At 55.1% G+C, this 20472-nt stretch overlaps 1 protein-coding gene across 1 annotated transcript in view; it reads right to left on the reverse strand.

Annotated features, from left to right (window-relative positions):
• Nucleotides 1-20472, reverse strand: part of EVC2 (EvC ciliary complex subunit 2) — a 135828-nt gene that overhangs the window by 32388 nt on the left and 82968 nt on the right. The window contains exons 12-16 of the mRNA XM_042984798.1: nt 18862-19037; nt 14464-14623; nt 10452-10906; nt 4778-4982; nt 2506-2628 (exon numbers count right to left, since the gene is read on the reverse strand). Coding sequence (XP_042840732.1) covers nt 2506-2628; nt 4778-4982; nt 10452-10906; nt 14464-14623; nt 18862-19037 — 1119 coding nt within the window. The remainder of the gene's footprint in view (nt 1-2505; nt 2629-4777; nt 4983-10451; nt 10907-14463; nt 14624-18861; nt 19038-20472) is intronic.

A 20472-nucleotide genomic window follows, 5' to 3' on the forward strand; every position in this document is an offset into this window, starting at 1 on the left:
CTTTCCCCTCCCCCCCACCCCCCATCAACCCTCAGTTTATTCTCAGTTTTTTAAGAGCCTCTTACGGTCTGGCTCTCTCCCTCTCTAACTTTTTTTCTCCTTCCCCTCCCCCATGGTCTTGTTAGGTTTCTCAGGATCCACATAAGAGTGAAAACATATGGTCTCTGTCTTTCTCTGCCTGACTTATTTCACTTAGCATAACAGTCTCCAGTTCCATCCACGTTGCTACAAAAGGCCATATTTCATTCTTTCTCATTGCCACGTAGTACTCCATTGTGTATATAAACCACAATTTCTTTATCCATTCGTCAGTTGATGGACATTTAGGCTCTTTCCATAATTTGCCTATTGTTGAGAGTGCTGCTATAAACATTGGGGTACAAGTGCCCCTATGCATCAGCACTCCTGTGTCCCTTGGGTAGATTCCTAGCAGTGCTATTGCTGGGTCATAGGGTAGATCTATTTTTAATTATGTCCGTCACCTATAAGCAACATATATGTATACAGAAAGTCCTGAGTAGGGTGCCCAGAGACGCAGGCATTCAAAGGCAAACAAAATAAATGAGCACTCTTCTTACTGGAGGGTTAGTGTATCTCAAGAAGGGAGTTAAGTTCTTAAATCAGTGCACAGGACAAACATGAAACGTAAACTGCCCTTGAAAATGCCAGCGATCATCCAGAGTGGGGCAGAGGGCTGCGTCTTCCACACACGCAAAGGGCCTGGCTGGATCTCAGGACAAAGGCACGACTCACACGGAAATGATGGAGGTGAACTCAGGGAATCCAGCCTGTCCCTCTCCTCCGTCAATGGGACAAGCAAGGTTCCGCTCACCTTCTCAGCCTGGCACGTGAGACCCTCCACCGTGGCCGGCTGTCCTACCCTCGGGACACCCTGTACTCCCACAAAGCAGCCTTTTCACAGGGCTGCCAATCCTCTGGGCTCCCCTGAACCTGCACCATGTCCTTGGCCGTGGTTCAGGCCACCCACTCTCCCTGCCAAAACAAACCTCAAGTTTTCCTTCTGCAGCAACATCCACCTCGAGCCTGACGTGTTTGGGTCACAAACTGGCCTGTGTTGGAGGAAATGCCCCACTGGGCCCCCAGGCTGCCCCTCAGCACCCCTCTCCTCTGCTGCTCCTTGGTGAACTGCAACCACAACCCACCAGGCAGGCTAGCTCTGCCTGAGAGCTGCCCTCGTGTTCACCTCCTCCAGGAAGGCCACCCAGAGAGCCCCAGGGAAGCCTGTGACCAGGTAGCCGCTCAGCAAGCCCATCTGGCTCTCACACTAATTTCCATCTTCAGCGCTAGCCTTTAGCAACGAGGACGCCGACATTTTCACCTCTACCCGCCTCAGTCTTCGTCCTACTTCTCAGGTTCGCAGAGAACTTGGGTGGGAAGAGGGTGCTGCCTCCTGTGTCCCTTGAGACATCCCAGCCTGGTCACCCCTAGAAGGAGCCACTGACCTCTCACCCTGTGCAGGCTCTGCAGCTCCCGGCCAGATTATGCTTTTGCGATCTGAAAAATACACCTGCACTAAATACACCTAGACAAGGACACGGACAGGAGGCAGGAAGAAAACGGCCGCTCAGAGATGGTCTGATAGATCCACCCACTGAACCCCTCCTCTCAGGAACCCACCCTTTGCGAGGGGTGCTGGGTACACGGCGGGCACCCAGGCAGCGAAGGCACAGTGTCAACTCTTAAGCGTCACCTCTCCAGAGAGACCTGACCTGACTCGGCCGCCTCTGGTGGGTCTCACTTCTCCCCAGCCCCGTCTCATCACTGTCGCATCACCTCCTCTGTGTCCTAACGACACTGATCAGGGTCTGTGGTTTTAAGTGCTTTCTGTCCGTCTCCCCCAACCATGAGAGTGAGGCCAGGAAGGACCGTCGCCACTGAAGTCCCAGAGTTTGTCGACACCACACCCGAGCCACTGCATCATGCCGCCTCAGGGTCCCAGCGCAGTGAACGCACAGTGGGGTACGTGTCAGGATAAGAAAGGAGGAAGGAGGGGGAAGAACCGGGTGATCTGATCAGGCTTCTTAGGGGAGGGGACACCTGAGGACAGAGGCGGTGCCTCAGGAGGGCCAAAGACAAGGTTCATCTATCCGGGTAAGGGAAGGCGGCAGGGTTCATCCAGGAACAGGGAAGAACGTGGAAGGCTCCGCATGTTTGTGCGTGGTACACGCAGGGGCGTAAAGTATAACACGTGCGAACGCCTGGGCGCAGAGCCAGGCACAGCGACGGCGGCCACCGCGGCAGCAGCTGAGACGTGGGGCCCGAAGGACGAAGCAGAGATGGAACCAGAGACCGGGCGGGGAGGGAGGAGAGTTCCAGACAGGATGGGCGGAAGGGCCTGAGGGGCAGGGCTGGGTCCCAGCTGCGGGACCACGGCAGAACAGGGACGGGCAGTGAGGGCCCCCGGGGACTCCGTGTGTGCCGGGAACTGGGTGGCATCGGCCCCGTGTGTGCAGTGAGAGCAACGGAGGAGGCAGGAGGACTGACCTTTTCAACCAGGTCTTCGGGGGCTTGCTCCTCAAAGAGCTGAATTTTATCTTCGATGCACTTCCTCAGAAGGTCTGTCTTGCTTTTACTCTTGGAGCGCGGCTTTCTTGCCTTGGACTGTTGCTAGAGGGGGCAGGAGAAAGCACGGGCAGGGGAGTGACTGCCAGTGGGTTTGCACAGCGCCCCCCCAGCCTTGTCTCCCAAAGCCGAGAGGAGCTCCCGCAGCATATGCACCTGCACAGGTGTCTGAGGCCGGCAGAGGGGGGGAAAGATGGACATTTTCCTGAACAAGCTCAGCGCGTGGGCCTTTGGTCCACCAAAGGCAGAAAAGGGACTCCGGAGGGCACAGCCAAAGCTTTGAGGTCAGGCCGCACAACCAACCCGAGGCCCCCGAGGCCCAGCCGTGGGACCCGGATCCGGCAGCCTCTCCGGGCAGGGGACTCGACAGAAGAGGTGTCCCTGTGCTTGTGAAGATACAGAGAGCAGCTCTCACTGCTGGCACCAGCAGAGTCCTCCACCACCGGCCCCTCTGCTTTCCCAGGACCGTCCTCGTGAAGGGAGTCAGGCTCAGCCAACCGCGGCCACCAGCCTGTGTGTGCATTTCTCGAAGGGGATCGAGGAGCGCACTTCGCAGGCGGGGCCTCTGCCCCTCGGAGGCAGGACGCGGGGCCACCTCTCTCTCCAAAGCCAGCACCTTGAGCAACTTTAGAATCCAAAACTTAATTCCTGCCGGGATTGGCCCTTGGTCAGCCCAAAAGCAGGGGAAACACACCTTGCTTCCCTTATGTGAAAATATGTTTAGTCGCTGTTCCAAAACTTGGGGGGGGGGGGAACCACTTTGATCATTTGTTCCTTACTCTCTAACTACCATCATCTTGTGTATCCTGCACCCTTCTAAGAAAAGAAATAGAAAGGGAAAAAAAAACATTTTTTTTAATGTGAAAGAATATGAAACCTTCCAAGCTGTTTCTGCATTGTACTGCTTTTTATTCAGTGAGGTTATGTCTGATTTTTTTGTTGTTTTGATTTTTTTTCTTCCCCTAAAGAAAAAGCAGTGGGTTTAAAGTCAGGAAAAACCAGCCCAAGCCCAGTTCTCCCACCTCCTGCCTGCCTCAGTCAACTCACTTTTCCTTTGCTGGGTGGTTTTCTCTTCTGGAAAGTGAGCTTGGAAACCTGCCTCCTGGCATTGCTGTGAACTTGCAGGAGACGGTGTTGGCTTAAGCGCTTTGAATAGGTTTTGAATCTCAACACAGCATCGCCTCAAGAGAAGATTGACCTCTTGTGTTCACCTGGTGATTGGCTGGCTCAGTCAAATGAACTGCACACCTACTGTGCGCCGGGCACTTTCTAGGTGGTGGGGACGGAGTGGTGAAGGGGTTAGAGAGCTTGTCTGCGGTGGGGACGCAGGCAGGGCGCGGGCTGAGAAACCAGGGCGTCTCAGGCAGTGGTCGATTATGTGGAGTCACGGACCACAGCCACGTGAGGAATGCCTGGGGAGGGGGTTCTTCTGGACGGGTGCTCAGGGTGGGCGTCTGAGCTGGGATGCAAACAGATCACAAAGGGCTGGACCCTCGAGGTTCTGGGGGAGGCGTGTTCCTGGCAGAAGAAACAGCAAGTTCAAAGGTCTCGTCTTGGGCTGGGTTCCCCAGCGGCAGAGCCAGAGATGGGGATGGGGAGACCTTGGTTTCCTGACAGAGGAGCTGGGAGCATGTAGGCAGTGAGGGACCAGGTCAGGAAGGGCAAAGGGCGGGGCTCTCGGGTAAGGTGTAGCCTTGACGGCTCCGTGGGGGGGCTCGGGGGCAAACATGGCCTCCGAGAGCTGTCTGTCTTCGAGGCACACGACAGGTGTCCCCAAAAGGCAGCTGCCCATCATCGCGCTACAAGGCCGAGGGTGGGGGGGTTCTCTTTCCCTGACCCCACCTGAGCTAAGCATCCTCCTTATGCCACTTACGGAAGGGCCAGCCTTTTGTACCCCGAGCGGGTCACTGAGTGTGGCTGGGGGAGCGCGTCTCAGGCCGGGTGGTGCCCATCTGCCCGGAGCCACGCCCAGAAGGAGGGAGCAGGTGTGAGCCTTGAGCGGCTGCGGTGCAGGGCCCGGGCGAGGGGGTCTGGGCCGGGCACCGTAAGGTCAGGACGAGCTTGGCGGTGCTCCGAGTAGCCGGATGCCGACACGGCTGCAGAGGAGAGCGACGTGGGATGAACCCGGAGGGGCGTCGGGGGCTGAGAGACGCCCCACGTCTGCCACCAAGGAGCCGCCGGGCATCACTCTCACCTGCATCTCAGGGGCAGCCAGCGCCTGGTCCAACTTCTGGAACTCTGCTTCTCGCCAGGCGGTCTGAAACTGTTGCAGCAGGACGCGGGCCCGGATTTTGGGGAGGGCCAGGCTCCTGTCCATCTGGGCGAAGCAGCCGTGAACCTCCTGCCTCATCCTGAGCAGCTCCTCTTCAGACTGGGAGAAGGCCGAGGAACAGAGCTTCCTGGAAAAGCCAGAACAGAGACGTTCTTATGCGGAGGAAGCGGGCCGGGGGGCTGGCGGGGGTGGGGGGATCCAGACAGCAAAATGCACACGTTCAGTCCACGCCTGGAAAGGCTCATCGTGCCTTCATTGGCGCATTCCTTCCGCAGCGATCTCTCAAGCACCGAGCTATGTCGTGCTGGACACTCCCCTGTCCCGGAGCTAAGCTACAGTGGGACGAGGCTGTGAGGGTGTCTGCGGGGCCACAGCAGACCTTCCGGCCCCTCCTGACCGGGGACAGAGCCTGCTCTCGCTTTAGGAACACACGAAAACGCAGCGTCGTCCGCTGAGCCCGCTCAGCAGCATGCGGTAGGTCCCAGCAGCCTGGAGAAGGGGTGGCCAGCTCAGCTCAGGAGGACGAGGGGAAAGGCTGGGGCCAGTGCCTGGGTCTTAAGAGGTGATGCCCGACAGCCATCACTCAGAGAAAACCCGTTCCATGCTGGGAACGTGCTGACTGATCTCCTGCTAAAGGCTGACCTGTGTGTCCCCCCAAAAGATACTCAAGTCCCAATTCCCGCTACCTGTGAACGTGATCTTATTTGGAAACGGGGTTTCTGCCGACGCGAAAGGAGGATAAGACGAGGTCATAGTGGAGTAGGATCGGCCCTTAATCCAACATGACCAATGTCCTCATAAGAGAAGAGAGACATACGCAGGGGAAGCCTTGGGACCACAGAGGCAGAGACTGGAGTGACAGAACAAAGCTGACGGATGCCAAGGGCAGAGGCATCACCAGAAGCTGAGAGAAACCAGGAACAGACTCTGTCCTCGTGTCCTCAGAGGGAGTCCAGCCCTGCTGACGCCTTGACTTCACACTTCCGGCCTCCAAGGCAGCCAGAGAATACCCTCCCGGTTTGTGACACTTTGCTGTGGCAGCCGCAGGAAAGATCCATTTACCTCCGTCACTGCCAGTCCTTCCAGCAACTCGATCCTCAGTTTACAGGTGAGGAGGCCGAGGAAAGTGCCCACCCTTCCTTTCTGGCAAGGCCCACGGCCCACTCCACCGGGCGGACAGACCACAAGCTCACTTTCCCACGTCTCTGGGGAGATGTGAGGCTACGTCTGCTGAGGACCCCAGCGCAGAAGTTCCTGCCGGGCCAGGAGCGAGCAAGTGAGGGAGAGTCCTCTTGTGCTTCCTGCTTCGGGCAATGCATGTCTGTTCACTAGTTCATCTGACAAGTGTTCTCTGTTGATAACCGCGGCTTTCTTTCCTTCTTCCGGTAATGTGCAATCCACACGGGCTGCATAAAATATGCCCTGTGCTTGCTTTAGAAAAACCTGCAGGACCACCGTGGGAGGCCGGGGCCGGCCCTACCACGCCCAAAGCTCAGTGAGGGAGGCTGGGACCGCAGCTCAGCTAGAAAGTTCTCTTCTGGAAATAGAATAGGACTTTCCGCTGACGTGGACCTCCAGCCAGAAATAGTGCGAAGGCCCCAGGCCCATGTCTTGACATCCTGTCTTGGGTTTCTCACTTCATGGGGTCCGTCAACTGTTTTAAAGGAATGCCAGGAAGGGGCGCCCGCGTGGCTCAGTCGGTTAAGCGTCCGACTTTGGCTCAAGTCACGATCTCACAGTTTGTGAGTTCAGGCCCCTCATCGGGCTGTGTGCTGACAGCTCAGAGCCTGGAGCCTGCTTCGGGTTCTGTGTCTCCCTCTCTCTCTGCCCTTCCCCAGCTTGCGCTCTGTCTCTCTGTCTCAAAAATGAATAAACGTTAAAAAATAATAATAAAAATAAAAGATTGCCAGGAAGCTGCCAGCTGCTCCTTGGTACCTTACCCCCTGGAGAACCTTTTCCCCACTGTGTTTGTGGGGCACGTGGGATCCAAAGTGAAAGTAACCCTGAAATGACTCTGAGTCATGATTCTTGCCCATCCTCAAGCCCATCGGCCCCGGGGTGGCCCGGCCTTAATGCTCTGCTGTGTAGGCACAAAGATAAGATGGAAACACAGGAGACAGGGAGGATCTGTGCCCTAAAGGAGTTTAAAATGAAAGCAGGAGCTCAGGAAAGAAGTCTCAAACACATGCTTTCCCTGGCAAAAAAAAAAAAAAAAAAAAAGCACATCCTTGTTAATTCCTACTTTACCCAACCAGGTTTACAGCAACTCCATCCTGCTTGAAATCAGAAAGTTTCTAAAAATGTGTTTTAAGACGACGGTGCAAAGCCATTTTTTTTCAGAATGCCTCAGTAATAAAGGCTGCAACCTTTTGGAATCTTGAATAAGCAAAGTAGACAAACACATGTGTATCGTGTGCATTGACCCTCCTCGACCCTTAGAAAAATGATAAAGCGTTTTCAGACAGCAAGGTGAGAATTCTCTTTTCCTGGTGAATGACTAAACCAGAGGCGGCTTTGGTCATACTCTCTGCAAAACGGATCCACATGATGTTGAAGGCAACGACCATCTGGTAATGGGGATGTCAGGTCTAATTTATACGCCTCGAAGAGTCCAAAGTGGGTTGCAGCGTGCGAAGGGACTCTGGGGGAATACAGAGTGAATCACCGAGAACAATTCGTGGGACTAGGAAGTGGTGTGTAAGGGTCCGCTTTTTACCGGCTTGGAGAGGAGACGGCGTCTTGTGTGTCCAAGAAAACAGACGCTAACAAAGACTGGGAAATACATGAGAACCATAAAGCAGAGATGGGGAAGAACTGAGAGGCTGTACTCCCTGCAGACACCCGAGGACCCGTTCTCCCTGGTGGTGAGGTCAGTCCCGGGGACCAGCACTGCATAGGAGGCACGAAATGGTAGAAGCCGGACAGATCCCATTCCACGAGAGGTAACTGCCAAGGAAGGACGGGCATTGGCAGGAAGATGCCCTCCGTCCCATGCCCATCACAGGGGGGCAGGTGGGAGGGACCACCGATGCCCAGCGCGCAGCCTGCCGGCCCGGCAGAGGGGGGACACAGACGGGCTGACCCGATATGCTGAAAAGGACTCGTTCCCCTCCGGCCTCCGCCACCCCCGACCCACAACACCCCCTCCACCCTCCTGTCCGTGCAACAACTTCCAACAGGCAGAGCTCTGGATTCAGAATTAAGTTGTGCCCAAGAATCAGCTCAGACAGTGAAGCGTCTATACCAAGAAAAGTATCCCAAATGGGGTTGAGTTTTGTTTATTTGCTCGGACGGATTGTTTGGGTTTGCTTATTTGCTTAAATTTCTGGGCTGGCTGGTTGGTTTGTTGAAAGGAAAAGCAGCTTTAAGGAACATGGATTGGTAGGTCCGTTTGTTAAGAGGAAAAGAGGCTCTCTGCTCCTGCCAGATGGGCACAATCACGTTCATACAGGCAAACGGTTACTTCATTACTGGAAATAAATGGACCCAGTGGAGGGTGGAAATTGTTCTTTCCTCCTGCGCTGCTGGTTTTTAACTTTGTTCCTTCACACCGGCCACACCGGTCTCTCCGTTTCACCCCCAGATAAGGACCACGACTTCTGTCAAGCTGCCCCATCCCCGGTCGTGCCCCCTCGCCGCAAGGCACCGGGGGCCCACGCCCGCTCGTCTCTGGCTCCCAGTGCCAGGCCGGTGGTGGGCGCACACAGCGTACCTCCCTCGGAGCCTGGCAAAGATCTGGATCCTGCAGGGTGCCCCGTATGGTTACCTGCCTGGGCATCGTCTGTCAATGATCGCCTCTCTCTGTGTCTGCTTTCCTGATAATCTGAGCACAGGAATATTAGAGGTAAAGCTACTACTCATTTCCCACTTCCTGCAGATCAAGGGTTGTGTTAAAGGATTTAAATATATTAACCCATGTACTCCCTCATCGATGCCGTGAAGGTGGCATCTTGTTAGACGTGGTTGATGACCTAACCCAGGGCCACTACCGTGCCCCTTGTCAGCTCAGCTTTTGTTTGGAGGGGCTACCCTACACACCCCTCACAGCCCCGGGGTGGGGCTTCTGCAACTGGTCTAAGGCAGGGACTGGCAAACTACAGCCTGTGGACCAAGTCCAGCCCCCTGCCTGTTTTTGTTAATAAAGTTTTATTGGAACCCAGTCAGTTCATTAGTTTACAGAGTGCGTCTGGTTGCAACAAAATTCAAGTGGCCCTCAGTGACTACGCTTATCTGCATGTCATTAAACAAACGTTTACTGCCTCTGGTCTACGACAATCATGGCTGTGTCATTCTCCTGGCTGGTGAGTGGTTTAGGCATGGGCTTGTGACCGGTGGTATCGGAACGATTGATGCCTAAGATGTTCAAAAGGGATAATGAGCGTGACACCTGGAGCTGCAGCAGCCATCCTGAAACCATGAGGGGATGAGCCCAAAGACCGAGGAGGCACACGGAAGGTAGTGGAGCACAAAGACTGTGAGAACTGGGTCCCTGACAGAATCACTGAGCCACTGAATCAAGCCTAGAAACATCTACCGCTGACTCCTTCCTATAAAATATTCTCTGCGCCTTTTGCCGATGCGATAGTATCACGTGCTGCGGACCGCACCCTAAGTGATTTACTATTGTCGTTTAAGGCAAGAGAAATGAGGCTCAAGTTGGTTAGGTGACTTTCCTACACTCAGCTGGTGGGATTTAAATCCAGGCTTTCTGGTCTACGCGGTCCACACCTCACTCCTCTCTAAAGCCCCACGCTGGCCTTGTTTGGAGGTCCTTCTCTTTCCGATCTGATGGGCCAGCCCTCAACAACTGCCAAACGCTTTGCTGGTCTCTCTGACACCACAAAAGGTGCCCCATTTGGGCCACACCACATCTCCGTCTGTGCAGACAGCTGCCAAACACTGCCGGGAAGCGAAGGGCTGTGGCGCTCTGGCCCCTGAGGCAGGTGACTTGGGTTGGTCCTCATCACTTCCACAGCATTCCTGCGTCTTTAAAAACAGGAGGTGTGCCATTTATCTGCTATTTTCCAGTTATTATATGAGAAGTGGTGGCCAGCTGTGGCCCAGTACGTCCTACTCACAGGCGGATGTCATTACACGGTTCTCGAATTAAGAATGAAATCAAATAGCCCAGTCACCGAATCGGTGACTGAAGGGAGGGGCCGGGTGAAGGGACAGTGAGACCTGGAAGGCCTCAGAGTAGGGGCCAACATCACACGTCGTTGACATCTGGTGAAACCGGGCGGGCTCGGAATGGCCTCGAATGAGCAACGACATGTGATATGTCCTGCATGGGCAGGAGCTGTGCCTGGTCCCCTGGGTAAGAAGGCCGGCCGACGAAGGGCCTTGTCCCCGGGAGCAGAGAGGGGAGGGTCCTGTTCGCCACCAGTCACCTCCCTCCATGGGAACCTCACCCTCTTCTTGCTACAAAGCCTGCCTCTCGCCGGCCCCGGGTGACCCCGTCCCCTGGGCCGCCGGTCCTCGTGACTGAGGAACTGCCGTCCCCGCTCCCGTCTATGCAGTGCCCGCTGTCCCCTCGACCACGGGCGGGACCCCTCTCGCGGGGGGTGGAGGGGGGGAGGGCTCGCAGGGCACTCACGCGAAGATCAGGTGCTCCCAGCGTCTCAGCTCCGCCTGCTCCTCCGTGGAGGCCTCCGGGGCGTCGTCCTTCAGTCTCTGCCTCACGCTCTGGACGCCCTCCTGGTCCCTGTCCCTCTCCTCGGCCTCGAGCTGCCGGGCCCGGGCGGCCAGCTCCCGGCCGTGCTCTTCAAGGATCTGCTGCAGGAAGAGCCAGGGCACGCCGTGCTTGAGCAGCTCCTGGGCCACCCCCGAGCTCTGCAGCCGCCGCAGCTCCTCGGCGGCCTTCTCGGACAGCGACAGGGTCAGGGCCCTGAGGTCCTCCAGGGCGGCCTGGTCCAGGCGCTCCTGTAGCGTCTCCAGCGCGGCATTGCGCTCTGCCAGCAGGCTCCCCCAGCGGCCCAGGAACTGGCCGGCGTCCTCGGCGGCTCGCAGGGCCTCCCCGACGGACAGCAGCTCCTTCCGCTGCTCCTTGTGCTGCGGGGGTTTCAGGCAGGAGAGCTAAGTGAGGGCAGGGTCCGTGCGCACAGCCCCCCGGGGGACCCCGTGCAAACCGGCTGCAGGAGGCGCGGGACGCTGACAGGCCCTTTCCCGACGACCACGCTTGGAAAACTAGCCTCAAGAAAGGAACCCAAACTAGGGGCGCCCGCGTGGCTCAGTCGGTTGAGCGTCCGACTTCGGCTCAGGTCACGATCTCAGGGTTCGTGGGTTCAAGCCCCGCATGGGGCTCTGTGCTGCCAGCTCGGAGCCTGGAGCCTGCTTCCGATTCTGTGTCTCCCTCTCTCTGCCCTTCCCCCACTCCTGCTCAGTCTCCCTCTCTCTCTCTCAAAAATAAATAAACATTAAACGAAATTTTTAAAAAGAGAGTAGTAACCCAAAATATAGTGAGAGCTTCATTTGTTCGAGGCTTGTATGATCATTTTTTAATTTTAATTTTTAATGTTTCATTTTTTGAGAGACAGAAAGCAAGCAGGGGGACGGGCAGAGAGAGAGGGAGACACAGACTCCGAAGCAGGCTCCAGGCCGAGCTGTCCGCACAGAGCCCGACGCGGGGCTCGAACCCATGAGCTGTGAGCTGATGACCTGAGCCGAAGTCGGACGCTTCATCGAATGAGCCCTAAGGCTTATTATTGAGTAGGTAAAGCCCACGAGGCAGACCACCTGGGTTCCAATCCTGGCACCTCCATGGCCAAGAGGAGTGACCCAAAGAGAACGTCTAGTCCTCTCTGTGCCTCCAATATCCTCATCTGCGAAATGGGGGCAATAGCAGGATGTATCTCCCACAGCATTTGTGAGGATTCAGTGAGTTGCTTCACCGTGTGTAGGACTCAGAGGAGTGCCTACTGCAGAGCTCACGACAGGGAGTGTCTATTACCCTCACCATGTCCCAGGCACACGGGAACCCCAGCTCCGGATGGGGTAACGGGAAAAAACCACCCTGAGATCCAGGACAGACAACTTACGTGAGGAGGTCAGGGGAGGCCTTCAAGGCAAGAGATCCGAGTGGGACCCGAGGGAAGAGGGCACACTTCAGTCGGGTTAAGATGCGAGGAGAGAAGGGGCGCCCGGGTGGCTTGGTCGGTTAAGCGTCTGACTCTGGATTTCAGATCAGGTCATGATCTCACAGTTTGTGGGATCGAGCCCTGCACGGGGCTCTGCACTGGTAGTGGGGAGCCTGCTTGGGATTCTCTCTGTCTCTGTCTCTGTCTCTGTCTCTCTGCCCCTCCCTGACTCGCACTGTCTCTCTCTCAAAATAAATAAACTTAAAAAAAAGAAAGATGTTGGGGCGTCTGGGTGGCTCAGTCTGTTGAGCGTCCGACTTCGGCTCAGGTCATGATCTCGCGGTCCGTGGGTTCAAGCCCCGTGTCGGACTCTGTGCTGACAGCTCGGAGCCTGGAGCCTGCTTCGGATTCTGTGTCTCCCTCTCTCTCTGCCCCTCCCCCGCTCATGCTCTGTCTCTCTCTCTGTCTCCAAAATAAATGAAAACATTAAAAAGAAATTAAAAACCAAAAAGAAAAATGTGGCGAAAGCACATCCCTGGGGAGAGAGCGGGAGGGGTGAGGGCCCTGTGGTGGAGGGCGAGCGGACAAGCAGAAAGATGTCCGTCCTGCTGGGACTTATCACAGCACCGGCAGACAGTCTCTGTTCTGTTCTGTGAGGACATGGGACGGTCCAGAAACAATATTCACAGAGGCCTGCTGGAGTCCCTGGAGCCCGTCCACCCTTCCGGATCCTAACCCGAAATCAGGCCAGACCATCAGAGAAAGGTGGCCTTGGGCCCCACTGATTTCATCCTCGAGCCAGTGGAGACGCACGAGGCAACGGTCAAGGATGGGGTGGAGTTGAGCGGTCAAGGCGAAAATCAGCGCTTGACGTTGGGGCCAAAACTTGATCACGAAAAGCAGGGTTTCCAGTGATCAAATTAGGAAGTTGGTCTGCAACCCCTTCCCTCCCTCCAGAACGGGACCAGACGATACTAGGTGTCACCCCGTATGCCCCAGAAATGCTCTGAATCTGTCCCCACCCACCGTGCTCGGGGACACTGCGGAGGCCCCGGTCAGCTCCCACCTGCCCAAGCCTCTCGTGGGTCCGTCCCTCCAGGCTCCACCGTCTCTCCCCCACAGGGTGCTCCTAGGTGGGCTTCCTAAATCCCACATCCGATTATGTCCCTCTCCGTCTGAAAACCCTTCAGGGCTCCCCATCGGCCTGGCGCAAGGGGCCCTCCCCGGGGAGCCCCCTCCACCCCCCGCCCTCACCCAGTCTAGCTGGTCACAGCAGAGTGCACTCTCGCCTCCCTTTGAACACGACACCCGCCCACCACCTCCAGCGTCCATCCCGGCCTCCTGCGCATCGAGCACATTGGTGCTTCCGGACTCAGTGTATGGGTGAGGTGAGCCCGTCGGGATGCATTTTCACGTCTGCCTGTGGGTCTCGCCTCTCCCCAGGTGGGCAAAGAGCAGAGGAGGTTAGTGATGAGGATAAAGCGTAGGCCCCAAGTCACACCGGCCTCGGTTCGGCCCCATGTCTGCCACTTACTGGGTATCTCGCCGTGGCCACACCACTGAGCGCTATGACCCGAACGTGCGCATCCCTTCGGGCACTGATGCGTTCAAACCCAACACCTGATGTGACGGCCTTCAGAGGCGGGGCCTTTGGGAGGTGCCGGGATCATGAGGGTGGAGCCCTCGTGGACGGGAGTCGCGCCCTCACAAAGGAGACCCCACAGGGCTCCCACCGTGGGAAGACCCAGCGAAGAGTCGGCCGTCCACCGCCCACACCAGGGTCCTCGCGTGTTCGAGCCCCACCCTGATCTCAGGCTTTCAGCCTCTGGAGCCGCGAGGTCTGAGTGTCAGTCCTTCACAAGCCCCCGGTCAGCTCGAGCTGCCACACTTAGGCTCTCTCACCTTCAGGGTTCTCATTAACAAAACAAAACCAGGGGCGCCTGGGTGGCCCAGTGGGTTGAGCGTCCGACTTCGGCTCAGGTCATGATCTCAGTTCATGGGTTTGAGCCCCACGTCGGGCTCTGTGCTGGCAGCTCGGAGCCTGGAGCCTGCTTCGGATTCTGTGTCGCCCTCTCTCTGTGCTCCTCCCCCCTTCGCACTCTGTCTCTCTCTCTCTCTCAGAAATAAACGTTAAAACAAATGTAAAAAAATAAAGCTAACACGAAAACAAAAGGACCAAACGCTAGTACTGACCTCACAGGGTTAATGTAGGGACTCAGTGAGACATCTCCTGCAGCAAACTTAGCACAGGGCTGAGCAAGCCCTCAGTGAGCGCGAGGGTACCCATCGCTCACTCTTCACTCCCCCTGCCCTCACTCCCGGCCCCGGTGGGCGGGACCAACACACCAGGACTCTCTGCTCTGCCCAGGCTGGACGGCACCTGCGGGACACTGCGTTCTAGTGAGTCTCCGCCAGGCACGGCACGTGGCTCTGGGAGATCCTCGGCCGCGCTCCGGACCCCAGCGGTGCCCGGCGCCCCGCGAGGGCTCGGGAAGGTCACACAAAGCGTCAAGGGCGCGAGTCCTCACATACCTTTTGCAGTATCTCTCGCCTTCTCTTAAGGATTAATTTCTGGTGCAGCTTCTTCTTCTCCTGCTTCAAGTCGTTGTCCAGCTTCTGTTTGATGGAAAAGACTTCCGTCTGGGTGCGCTCCAACAGGGCCTCCATCTGGTCCTCGTCCAGGTACCCTGCTCTAGGAGGGAGAGAGAGAGAGAGAGAGAGAGAGAGAGAGAGAGAGAGGTGGCTGAGGCACGCTGCAAACCCACTCTCAGCCCAGCTCTTGGTGTGGCTGGACGGTCATCTCTGCATGAGTTTGGTTTGATCAGAGAAAGTCTTCATTCACCCTGAAGGAGCAGAAGCGGAACAGGCAGGCAGGAAGTTCCCGAAATACAGGAAGGGTGAAGTCAGCGTCACTAGAGACGTGCACAGAAGGCTCAACCTCAGAAACCCGCCGGTTTGGGCCAAGGCTGGGCAAGAGTTCTGGGAAAGAGTGGCACTCAAGGGGCCACCACAGTTTTCCAAGAGGAGACGGTGGGTCAGGAGTTCCTGGTGATGGGACTGTCACGATGGAAGTCCAAGCAGGGGCGCCTGGGTGGCTCAGTCGGTTGAGCATCCGACTTCGGCTCAGGTCATGATCCCGCGGTTCGTGAGTTCGAGCCCCGCGTCGCGCTCTGTGCTGACAGCACGGAGCCTGGAGCCTGTTTCAGATTCTGTGTCTCCCCCTCTCTCTGCCCCTCCCCTGGCTCGCACTCTGTCTCTCTCAAGAATAAACATTAAAAACAATTAAAAACAAAACAAAACAAAAAAACAACGGAAGTCCAAGAAGTAAAGGTAGGAAATACCCTGTGAAGAGTTAATTCTTCACGTTAACCTGGGTAGCCGCAGGGCACCCACAGTAAGCACTGTGTCCGAGTGGATCTGGGAGGGGGTTTCCAGGAGACATTAGAGGGTAAAGCAGACCGCCCACCCTCCTCCATGTGGGGGGACCCCAGCCAATCCAGCAGGGGACTGAACAGAACACACGACAGAGGAAGGAGGAATCTGCCCCCTTTTTTCCAGTCTCACTGCTTCAGCTGGACTCCTCGCCTCACCTTCTGCTGCTCCCAGGCTGGGATCCCCTCTGGTCCTCAGGCCTCTGGACTCAGACTGAACTCTGCCACCCGCTTTGCTGAGTCTCCGGCTTGCAGACGACAGATGGGGGGCTTCTCAGCCTCTGTCACTGTGCGTGCCAACTCCCCATACCTATCTGACTGGCTGTTTTTCTCCAGAATCCTGACCGACACAGTCTGTTGTTGTGATTCCCACTACTAGTCCCAGTCGGCCTGCATCGCTGGGCTGGGCCCTCTGCTCCCACAGGGTAGTTTATCCACGGAAGCTTCTTGAAGGAGTGAATAGGCGAATGAATGAATGAATGAATGAACGGTGGATACATGCCTTAGAAACAGAAGTCTAGGCCAACTTCTTAAAATAGAATTTAAAAGTCAGAGATAGGACACACCTGCCTAGTCGTGGCTCACGACCGTACGACCAGCTGTCCGGTGTTTCAGTTCAAGGCAAGGAACGGTTTCTTTGACTTGAGTGAAAATTAATCAGGAGTGTCAAGGCAACTGCAGTGACAAATTCATTAGCATCTTTGGGTAGGGAGTGTTCGCATAATTTGCACCTTACAGCATCTTCATTTGGTAGGGCGGGAGAGCTGCAGAGCCCTAATAAAATTACCAAGGTGGTGGAATCAATTCAGAAAACCACAGACTGTCCTGGGAAAGCCAGCTTTATAGTCAGGCCTCTGTTTATTTCAGAGCTTCTCATAACCAGAAAGAGCAAGTGTCATTGTTTGCAATCAAGTACCTCGAAGGAAGGAAGGAAGGAAGGGAGGGAGGGAGGGAGGGAGGGAGGAAGGAAGGAAGGAAGGAAGGAAGGAAGGAAGGAGGAAGAAGGAAGGGAGAAGGAAGGAAGGAAGGAAGAAGGAAGGAAGGAAGGAAGGAAGGAAAGAAGGAAGGAACGAAGGAAGGAAGGAAGGAAGGAAGGAAGGAGGAAGGAAGGAAGAAGGAAGGAAAGAAGGAAGAAAAGAAGGAAGGAAGGAAGGAAGGAAGGAAAGAAGGAAGAAAAGAAGGAAGGAAGGAAAGAAGGAAGGAAGAAAGGAAAGAAGGAAGGAAGGAAGGAAGGAAGGAAGGAAGGAAGGAAGGAAGGAAGAAGGAAGGAAGGAAGAAGGAAGGAAGGAAGGAAAGAAGGAAGGAAGGAAAGAAGGAAGGAAGGAAGGAAGGAAGGAAGGAAGGAGGAAGGAAGGAAGGAAGAAGGAAGGAAGGAAGGAAGGAAGGAAGGAAGGAAGGAAGAAGGAAGGAAGGAAAGAAGGAAGGAAGGAAGGAAGGACAGAAGGAACGAAGGAAGGAAGGAAGGAAAGAAGGAAAGAAGGAAGGAAGGAGAGAAGGAAAGAAGGAAGGAAGAAGGAAAGAAGGAAGGAAGGAAGGAAAGAAGGAAGGAAAGAAGGAAGGAAAGAAGGAAAGAAGGAAGGAAGGAAGGAAGGAGGAAGGAAAGAAGGAAGGAAGGAAGGAAGGAAGGAAGGAAGGAAGGAAGGAAAGAAGGAAAGAAGGAAGGAAGAAGGAAGGAAAGAAGGAAGGGAGGGAGGAAGGAAGGAAGAAGGAAGGGAGGGAGGAAGGAAGGAAGAAGGAAGGGAGGAAGGAAGGAAGGAAGAAGGAAGGAAGGAAGGAAAGAAAGAAAGAAGGAAGGAAGGAAGGGAGGGAGGAAGGAAGGAAGGAAGAAGGAAGGAAAGAAGGAAGGAAGAAGGAAGGAAGGAAAGAAGGAAAGAAGGAAGGAAGGAAGGAAGGAGGAAGGAAAGGAGGAAGGATGGAAGGAAGGAAGGAAGGAAGGGAGGAAGGAAGGAAGGACAGAAGGAAGGAAGGAAGGAAAGAAGGAAAGAAGGAAGGAAGGAGAGAAGGAAGGAAGGAAGGAAGGAAAGAAGGAAGGAAAGAAGGAAGGAAGGAAGGAAAGAAGGAAAGAAGGAAGGAAGGAAGGAAGGAGGAAGGAAAGAAGGAAGGAAGGAAGGAAGGAAGGAAGGAAAGAAGGAAAGAAGGAAGGAAGAAGGAAGGAAGGAAGGAAGGAGGAAGGAAAGAAGGAAGGGAGGGAGGAAGGAAGGAAGAAGGAAGGGAGGAAGGAAGGAAGGAAGAAGGAAGGAAGGAAAGAAGGAAAGAAGGAAGGAAGGAAGGAAGGGAGGAAGGAAGGAAGGAAGAAGGAAGGAAAGAAGGAAGGAAGAAGGAAGGAAGGAAGGAAAGAAGGAAGGAAGGAGGAAGGAAAGGAGGAAGGATGGAAGGAAGGAAGGAAGGAAGGGAGGAAGGAAGGAAGGAAGGAAGGAAGGAAGGAAGGAAGGAAGGAAGAAGGGAGGGAGGGAGGAAGGAAGGGAGGAAGGAAGGGAGGAAGGAAGGAGGCAGGCAGGCTGCAGAAGAGCAGAGGCTGCCCTGGCAGGAAGGTGCATTTCCACCGACCACACGGCACCCTGCAGCTGCAGAGAAAGACCACGTGTGATCCAAGACCAGCATCTGTGTGTGTACGTATTGATTTATTTTAGAAAGAGAGAGAGAGCACATGTGCACCTGAGTAGGGTAGAGGGGCAGAGGGAGAGACCGAGACAGAGAGAGAGACAGAGAGAGGGGGAGAGAGAATCCCAAGTAGGCGCCACACCCAGCACAGAGCCCGGCTCAGGGTTCAATCCCATGACCCTGGGATCACAACCTGAGCCGAAATTAAGAGTGGGACGCTCAACCGACTGAGCCACCCAGGTGCCCCAAGCCTCTGTATGTTCAGACTTCACTCCCGAGGTGAATGCAGAAGCCAGCAGAGTGCCCAAGTTCAAGGGGAAGTGGGCTCTCCCACCACACAGCCCATGTAAGCCTCCACCACTGATCTCGCAGCGAGATGTTGGGGATTTGCTTTAAAATAACTCTGGAGGAGGGGCGCCTGGGTGGCTCGGTCGATTGAGTGTCCAACATCGGCTCAGGTCGTGATCTCGTGGTCTGTGGGTTTGAGCTCCACGTCGGGCTCTGTGCTGACAGCTCGGAGCCTGGAGCCTGCTTCCGATTCTGTGTGTCCCTCTCTCTCTGCCTCTCCACCTGCCCCTCGCGCTCTGTCTCTCAAAATAATAATAAATAAACACTAAAAAAAATAAATAAATAACTCTGGGGGGATGTGGGGCAACATCAAGATTGATCACGGAGATTGTATGATGGGCACAGGGAAGGTTCGTCGTATGGCTGTCTCAACTATCACTTACGTTTTTAAAATTCTACAATGCAAAGGATTCTTCCAACTAGAGAATCTTCCTTACGAAGTCAGGAGCAGTCAGTGTATTCGCTGACCGAGCAGCGTGGACGATCCCTGATGAGGAACGATGGGGCAAGGGGGTTGTGTGTGTCATCTGTGATGGCTCTCAGGTCTCACCTCTCATGCTTCTGGATGAACACGGTCAGCTGAGCATCAGCGGCGCTCAGAAGGCCTTGCACACGGGTCTCTGACGACTGCATGTTCCGGACCAGGTACTCCCTGTGGCCAAATCTTTTACTTAGATGGTATCTCTTACTAGCCTGGAAAAAGTCCATTAACTCTTCCAATTTCTCCTGTTTAGAAAAAAAAAATCAAGAAAATATGCCTCATTAACATTTAGAGGACATTCTAGGCATGTAAAGCATTCCATTTCCTTTCTGAAGGAAACGCACAGGGGTAGGGGCATGGGGGTGATCACCTTCAACCGCCCTGCCATTAACAAGGGCTTAGAAGAAAATTACATACTAATAAGAAATGAGTGCATTCTAGAGCCAGATAGCTGGGGGCTGTCAAAACATCTTTCCTGCCCTAGGAAAAGGGAAGCGGATTTCGCTCAGTCGCTCAGCCTTCACCCACGCGGTTCGCAAAACACAGCACCGGTAAATCAGACACCTGAATTGACCCCCCGAACCTCCACACTCCGGCAGGAGACGGGAGACAAGATGACAAAGCCCAAGCAAACACAAGACGCTGATGATAACCTGGGTTATGAGGTTATCAGATACCTGGGTATCTTCTCTGGGTCCGTCCTGGGCCCAGAGTGTTCCTCGCTTTATCTTACTTCATCTAGAGAGAGAGAACAATTGTTCCCACGTCACAGAGGAGGAAACGGGGTCCACAGCAAACTGCTGGCCAATGGCTGGGCAGGGATTTGAACTCCGTGATCTAATTCCAGGACCTGTGCTCTAAATTCAGGCTGCTATCGAATGCCGCTTTAACCAGCGGCACAGTAGTTAGATGGGCAGTCATTGGACCAGCGGTAATCAAAACATTGGCTTAAGCTGTGCTATCCCACTGGGTGGCTCTGCTGTCTTTCCCCATCCGTGGAAACATAGTCCCTGCAGTGGGTCGCCAGAGAGATCAACGCTTTGTTCTACAAGATACATGTGATACCACGGCCAGTCTCCTCTCCCCCTAAAGCTGCGATGTCTCCAGCTCCCGACACCCGGGAACCTGCACCGTCCAGACGGGAAAGCAGAACGGTCGGTCCGATACGGCCGGACACCAGCGTGTTCCTGACTCACCAGCAGCAGAATCGATCTACCGGGAACACTGAGGCAATATTCCTGCCCTCCACAAAAACCGGGTCCGTGCGAACCACTGACTCGAGCCAGTTTCGTAAGGAAAAGCGCCTTGCAGCACAGATGCCTGTGCTGTGGGACAATTATCACCCATGGAAGTCACCTTCTTGATCCCATTACTGCTAATGATCACGCATTCGTTCTAGCTTGAACGCCCACGTGTTGACAGTCAGCCACCGCCCGCCATGAGGAGAAAGATGACTCCATAACTGGTCAGTACTTAAGGGATGCCACGGGGTCTGAAGGCCTAACCAGGAAGACAACAGAATCCTTCCTGTATCTACTCCCGCTGAAGTCTGAGTGGGAACAACCCGGAGAGGCTGGCTTGTTCTCCTCACGCGTGGTGCCTCCTGACGGGGGCCCTCTCACCCTGGAAAACCCACTTTCGGGAGCCTTTCGGGGACGGTCACTTGGTCTCCTCTGGCAC

The sequence above is a fragment of the Panthera tigris genome, chromosome B1, assembly GCF_018350195.1.
Source record: "Panthera tigris isolate Pti1 chromosome B1, P.tigris_Pti1_mat1.1, whole genome shotgun sequence".
Lineage (NCBI taxonomy): Eukaryota > Metazoa > Chordata > Mammalia > Carnivora > Felidae > Panthera > Panthera tigris.